General features: G+C 39.2%; 1 protein-coding gene across 5 annotated transcripts in view; it reads left to right on the top strand.

Annotated features, from left to right (window-relative positions):
* Nucleotides 1–4493, top strand: part of grik1a (glutamate receptor, ionotropic, kainate 1a) — a 28826-nt gene extending 24333 nt beyond the window's left edge. For 2 of the 5 annotated variants that reach the window (XM_034890130.1, XM_034890128.1), the window contains 3 exons: nt 794–1044; nt 1798–1964; nt 4168–4493. In XM_034890130.1, coding sequence (XP_034746021.1) covers nt 794–1044; nt 1798–1923 — 377 coding nt within the window. In that variant the 3' untranslated portion in view covers nt 1924–1964; nt 4168–4493. Of the gene's footprint in view, nt 1–793; nt 1045–1797; nt 1965–2262; nt 2308–4167 lie in introns of all 5 variants that reach the window. The other 3 variants (XM_034890129.1, XM_034890127.1, XR_004659082.1) reach the window with 2 other exon arrangements.
* Nucleotides 4494–7263: the final 2770 nt, after the last annotated feature.

The following is a 7263-nucleotide window of genomic DNA, read 5'->3' as shown; positions in this document are numbered from 1 at the left end:
ACTTGATTTTTTATTTCACAACAATGTATATATTTAAGTAATGACTAAAGGTCCCCTGAATTAGTTTTTAGAGTGTGGATGATGCCCCTCAGAGCAGATGAAGCCGTGCCTGGGCTGAGCGGCAATGATCTGACAACTGAGTCTATTCAGCTCATTTGTTATGCGATAAGCAGGCTTTAATGTCCCAGATGTTTTAGGCCCTAGAGTGTCAGTGGAGGATAGTAGAGGGGAATGAGTTGGCGAAAGAAGCCTCTGTCTCAAAACTATTAAGTGGTTTATTTCCTTGGCCTCCAACTTCTTAGCCATATCCATGTCTTCTGTACTCACCTATCGTCAGGTCTGCTTGTAGCCAGTGATATTATTTGAAGATGATTTTGAATAACAATAAACATCACAAATGCAAATTGGACCTTTTATATCATGAAGATACATGTAGATTCATGTTTCCTGTCACATACAGTTAATTGCGAGCCATATTTCAAAAAGTGATCCGTTTCCTTCAGAAAAGTCAGCTTTTTTTAAAACCAACATGGCTCAGTTCAAAATTGTGTTTCAAAACAAAAATCTACCTTCTTGATTCGACATTTCACGTTTTCGTGACGTTTCACATTTCGACGTTTCACAAACGTTTCACAGAAAACACAGAATCATTTCAATAAAAACACTGTAAAGAGAGGGTCGCCTCGGCAGGGCTGCCATGGTTTGTTTTAATAATGGGGCATTTAAAGGTAGACTATTCATAAATGTTTTGTCAGTATATTGGGTTTTTTCTAATTGCCTTCTCTCTCGCCAGGGTCTCCATACAGGGATAAAGTGACCATTGCCATCCTTCAGCTGCAGGAGGAAGGGAAGCTGCACATGATGAAGGAGAAGTGGTGGAGAGGCAATGGCTGCCCAGAGGAGGACAACAAGGAGGCCAATGCTTTGGGCGTGGAAAACATTGGCGGTATCTTTATCGTCCTCGCTGCTGGTCTGGTTCTCTCTGTGTTTGTCGCCATTGGAGAGTTCATCTACAAGGCTCGCAGGAACGCCGACATAGAGGAGGTGAGTGGGTGAGGAACTGCTGTTCATCGGCCAAGTGATGACAATTAACCGGATTAAAGGTTACCAGAGCTGCTCTGAGGAAACATGCATTCTTAATGAGATCATTGTTTTTAAGTATTGTTTAAGAAAGGATGTGGTTTTATTGCAGTTTAAAATCACAAGTATTGTAAGAATAATTATACTAATGGAAATTTATTCTCACATTTATTCTCAGTTTTTCATTATCACTTGCTAATTAATATTTTCTATCTGCGGAAGTGCTTGTCAGATGTTTGCTTGATCAAAATTAATTTACACGAAATCATATTTGCGCTTCCTGCTTTTAACAAGAAAGTGACTAGATGGATTAATGACTCATCAGTGTCTGACAGTCCTAGTAAACAGTGGGTTGAACTTAGTGAACTTAATCACAATGTTTAGTTATATCTTCTCTGTCTTCTAATCAAGCACAAATGCAAAATGAAATGACTAATTATTATTAGTTTTATTTAGCGAAAGCAGGAATTCTATCTGATTTCGAGAACAAGAACATCCCTTTCCACTCTATTATCAAAGGCGAAGCTATGAAAGAAAAACAATAACATTCACATGATTAGTTTCTTTGCTTTGCCTTGCTTTTGTGTCTTATTTGCTATGCTCTTATTTTCTTTGTCACATTTAACTTGTTTTTTACATGCCTATTTTGATTTCTGTTGTTTTTCTTTTTTGTGTTTTCTCATCCGTTCTTTTTTTTTTCATGCATGCTCGCGTCAGGCCTTCTGTTTCTTTTATGGGGTGCAGTCCCGTCAGTTCCAGCGGCGTGGCTCCACCTCCTCTTCTGGCACCTCCTTATCTACTGATCTGGAAAGCGGCCGGCTACTGGGGAATGACACAGAGTAGCCATGGCAGCACATTTACAACACATACACACTAGATGATAGGTTTGTAACTAGGTGTCCTTCTCTCTGCCCCCTGCTGAAAATACCCCAGTATATCTGCACCTGTGTCAGCCAATCCCAATTATGATAGTAATTTACCTCCAGTACTTGACCCTCGTGCTCACACTACTGTGTCCTTTTTACTAATGGTTTGAACTGTTCTCAACTACAAGGTTAAATGTCTCAAATGTATTCCTATTGTCCGAAGGCCAATGTTATATTATGACAGTTTATTAAGATTCATTTTTTTTAATATTGTACAAGTGGGCATATTTAAGCATCATATACTTTACTTTCTTAGGAACTAAGAAGAACGATTCATGAAGAGAATGCATCTCTCTTCCATGTTAGCATTTCAGCTTCATAAGTATTGACCCCCTGAGGGGTACATGCTCCTTGGTGCTAAAACAAAAGCATGCAAAGCCTCCAATTTGCATGTGTTTGTTAGATAGCATGTAAGGATCTCTTAACTAATAAAAGCCTAAAAATACAAAACAGGTAAAACACTATTTTTAGGTGCAAGTTATTATAAACAATGTGTGAGTCACCTGTTTATGTCGTTTTGAGCACACATTTATTCGCATTCAGGATAGTTTGTAAAATGTGGCATTTAAGTTCATAAAAACAGTGCAGAGCTTTGAGGCGCTGCCTTGCTGTTATCTTGCTTCCACTTGTTAGGTAGCCTTCCTAAATGTTTAGCTTCATTCAGTAAAGTCTCAGTAGACATTTGTGTATACTTTAGAGGCAGACACTAAATACCCACTGGGAAATCAAAAGATAGGAAAAGGTATTTGAATATTTTTCTCCCCATTGAGCTCGTTGGTAGACTGGTTTGGTTGGCTGAAATTTGGACAACACAAATGGAACAATCTGTTGAGTTAAGATATCCCCTGGCACATATCCAAAGCCAAAAATACAGTTATAATTTCATAAATAACATCTGCTGACTGCAGGACATTTAAACTGAAGTAATGATAGATGGGATCCCAGAGGGATTTTGACTTTCAGGGTCTCCCCTGGACTCACCTTTTCATCTAGTCGCAAGATTTATTGTTCTCCAGAATGTTGTAAAATACAACACAAGCAAATCTTCAGTCAGTCGTAGAAAATACAAACTACTATGTAGAATGATTATTAGGTTATAAAGGGTGTGAAATCAGTAGACATAAGATAATTGTGTAAACTACTAGAAATAAATAAGTAGGTACCAGACTCAACAAGATCTATGGTTGTATCCAAAGGTGAATTTCAAATGCTTAGAGGAAACATTAAATGGGAGGTTTTACAAGTAAATGAATTTCAAGTTCTTACTTGATTCAGTTTTTATTAAGTAAGTATGGTTTATGTTTTACAGTGTTCTACCAAGACAAAACATGCATGAATTTCAACTTGCAGTTTTTGCTCCTCTTTCTCTGAGGGTTGTAACCAGGTTTTCCCCCAATGTTAGTGTTACAGGTAGCCATGGGAAACGGCTGGAAGCCACATTAGTTGGAGAAGGCAAAGCCTGAGGATGAAAGAGGAAGACCTTCTATGGTCGTTGGATGCAAAGACCAATAGATAAAAACAGGATGTCTTTGTGCTGCGAATGATAATTTGCTAAATAAATTTAGCAAACGCTCCTCTGGAGGATAGCCAAATGAAAGGCAAATAAACATGATTGAAAATTAATGAGTTCAGTGCGATGCATTATTCTGCAGAATCAAATAAGCCTTAGGCTTCTCATTTTAGATGGCACTCTCTTTCATAATTTCAAATTATTACCATATTATGAATTTATAGCTCCTTGCATCATGTTGCACAGCAGACATTGTCCTTTATCTTTTGTCTGTGTAACTGGATTTCAGAATGAGACAACAGAAGTCTTTTACCACATTTCATGTGTGTTTTGTCATTTCTAATGTTTGACTGGTCAGACTTTAGTGGTGACTTTCAGTAATTTGCTGTTGGCTCACAGCTGCAGACAAGCTCCTGCAAAGTTGTATCAAATGTCATTGCCTTAGGATTAAACTTCTAGCTTTCAATGAATGCTTTATCCAATATTTCCCTAAATGATCCAACTATGCCGCAACAGTAATTTTTTATGTTAGCACATTCACACAGTCATATAACTCATGGCCAGAGTTAATAAAGGCCGTAATGGCTATATTGGAAATCTGCTTTAGTCTGTATCTTAACCCAAGCCTTTAATTGTCTTTCTCATTGGCAGTGCGTGTCTTTTAGCGCCCTGATGGAGGAGTTGGGTATCTCCCTGCAGTGTTACAAAGGCATCCGGATGAGATTGCGACCCCACAGTGGAGCAAGGACAGCTTGCATCCTTTGTCAACCCAAACGCACCACAAAGAGGGAAAGAGCAAGAAGGGACTCCAGCACGTGAGCCTTGGATCAAAAAACTGATGGAACTTGGTGCAAAGACTTCTGCTTGGTCGCTCTCAAATCATCAGATTTGTTTGTGGGCCACAGAATTATAAGAAGTTGTTCCCTTATCACCCTTGTCTTTATGTGACTGCATTATACATAAATCATTCTACTGTAGATGTAGTTTACAAAGTCGTAGCCTTGTTTCAACATTAATAATGTTAAAACAGGTGATGACAACAAGAATAAGAGCTCTCTCACGTAAACCATTGCCGTTTCCTCATGACTGTAGTTCACCGTTCTGAGCAGTTTGCACAGTTGGATCTACACACAATATACACTCACCTAAAGGAAAATTAGGAACACCTGTTCAATTTCTCATTAAGGAAATTATCTAATCAACCAATCACATGGCAGTTGCTTCAATGCATTTAGGGGTGTGGTCCTGGTCAAGACAATCTCCTGAACTCCAAACTGAATGTCAGTATGGGAAAGAAAGGTGATTTAAGCAATTTTGAGCGTGGCATGGTTGTTGGTGCCAGACGGGCCGGTCTGAGTATTTCACAATCTGCTCAGTCACTGGGATTTTCACGCACAAGCATTTCTAGGGTTTACAAAGAATGGTGTGAAAAGGGACAAACATCCAGTATGCGGCAGTCCTGTGGGCAAAAATGCCTTGTTGATGCTAGAGGTCAGAGGAGAATGACTGATTCAAGCTGATAGAAGAGCAACTTTGACTAAAATAACCACTCGTTACAACCGAGGTATGCAGCAAAGCATTTGTGAAGCAACAACACACACAAACTTGAGGTGGATGGGCTACAACAGCAGAAGACCCCGCCGGACAACCACTCATCTCCACTACAAATAGGAAAAAGAGGCTACAATTTGCAAGAGCTCATCGAAATTGGACAGTTGAAGACTGGAAAAATGTTGCCTGGTCTGATGAGTATCGATTTCTGTTGAGACATTCCGATGGTAGAGTCAGAATTTGGCATAAACAGAATGAGAACATGGATCCATCACGCCCTGTTACCACTGTGCAGGCTGGTGGTGGTGGTGTAATGGTGTGGGGGAGGTTTTCTTGGCACACTTTAGGCCACTTAGTGCCAATTGGGCGTTGTTTAAATGCCACGACCTACCTGAGCATTGTTTCTGACCATGTCCATCCCTTTATTTCCATCATGTACCCATCCTCTAATGGCTACTTCCAGCAGGATAATGCACCATGTCACAAAGCTCGAATTATTTCAAATTGGTTTATTGAACATGACAATGAGTTCACTGTACTAAAATGGCCCCCACTGTCACCAGAATTCAACCCAATAGAGCATCTTTGGGATGTGGTCGAACGGGAGCTTCGTGCCCTGGATGTGCATCCTTCAAATCTTCATCAACTGCAAGATGATATCCTATCAATATGGGCCAACATTTCTAAAGAATGCTTTCAGCAACTTGTTGAATCAATGCCACGTAGAATTAAGGCAGTTCTGGGGTCAAACACAGTGTTAGTATGGTGTTCCTAATAATCCTATAGGTGAGTGTTGATACTCATTATGTAACTGTATGATGACTTCCCTGGTTTTCACAGTAAAAAGATTTTAGAATTTTCGAAGCTTTTGGTTGATTTGCTGTTGTTCATGCTTGGCAGCAGTGAGTGCGCATGTTTTTTTGTGTGCCTACTGGCAGGCGGCACAAGTAGCTTCAGAGCGGATTACTGAGCCAACCTTGGCTAGTAAAAAGAGAAGCCCTCTAAGTAAGTGAAGTCAGGAACACACCTGCTGTTATATTATACCCTTCAAGCTCAAAATCACAAACAGCAACCAACCTCCCCCCCCCCCCAATGTGGCCTCATGCAGGGATAAATGATCACCTCAACAAGAAGAGTGTCTCCTGATAAATGTGAAGTTAGAATCGCCTTCATCCTTGAGGTGAGGTAAACACACAGACAGTTTTAAAATTTGTAGAAAAGTGCACTTAATTTGACAGAAAATGTAATCGATTCCTTTGGGGATAATTCAAAAGAAATAAAACAAAGTACACACACACACACTTGTGATCATGAAATAGCAACGCTGCCTGTGCACCAGAGAAAGGATATGATACAGGTAGGAGAGGAAAAACAAGAAGTTTTTATTTAAATGCATGACATTCTCAGGAGCTCAAAGACAATTCCCTTGTTCCCCTTGGAGTAAAAGTCTTGTTTTTCAATTCAAGTTTTTTCCTTTTTTCTATTTGCAGTTGTCAAATTTGAAAGCTAGAGGGAAGATCTTGTCTCCCAGTAGTGACTTAGTGGATCTTGTAGATGTGTGCAGTTCAAGAAGTAAAAAGCTTATCTTCTAAGTACTCCAATACATGCTATTTAACATTAGCTTGTTAGTTATATAGATTACAAGCAGGAAGATTTAGGTGCAATATAATTAATTATGATTATGTTCCATAGACAATTATGTTAACCCTAACAATCAGTACAGTCTACACAAAGTTATTTTTTTTTTAATAGACAATCAATTTGCCTTTACAGTACTCGCAAAGCAAACAAGTTAATACTAATTTAAAGCAGGGATATTCATTGCCTGACAACAGTGTATGCACCATATTTGCCTAAACCTCTTGACTTTTTTTCTGCAGCTGCCGCACAATTACCCCTCTGCAGCATAAATATAGAGACCGTCAATTAACATTTTCATTGACAATCTAATTTCCACCGTGTTCTGGGTTTAATGCTACATTTAGAGCTTCTCCAATCCTCAGGGTAGTTAATGTCATCTGAAGCTGACCTAAGGTTAAAATAAGTTAATCAGAGAATTTTAGACTTTACTCGTGCTCTTTGTCTAGCTCCATTTGTCAACTCTTTGCCCGACCTTTAAATCTCTTCTATATAGCAGCATCAACTTACCATCCTTCCTTTAGCCCTTTACTTTGCACCTTGTACTCTGTTAGTGGA

This window comes from Etheostoma cragini, chromosome 13 (genome assembly GCF_013103735.1).
Source record: "Etheostoma cragini isolate CJK2018 chromosome 13, CSU_Ecrag_1.0, whole genome shotgun sequence".
NCBI lineage: Eukaryota > Metazoa > Chordata > Actinopteri > Perciformes > Percidae > Etheostoma > Etheostoma cragini.
Note: the sequence above shows the minus strand (reverse complement) of the source record. Positions and strands in the feature narration are given on the sequence as shown.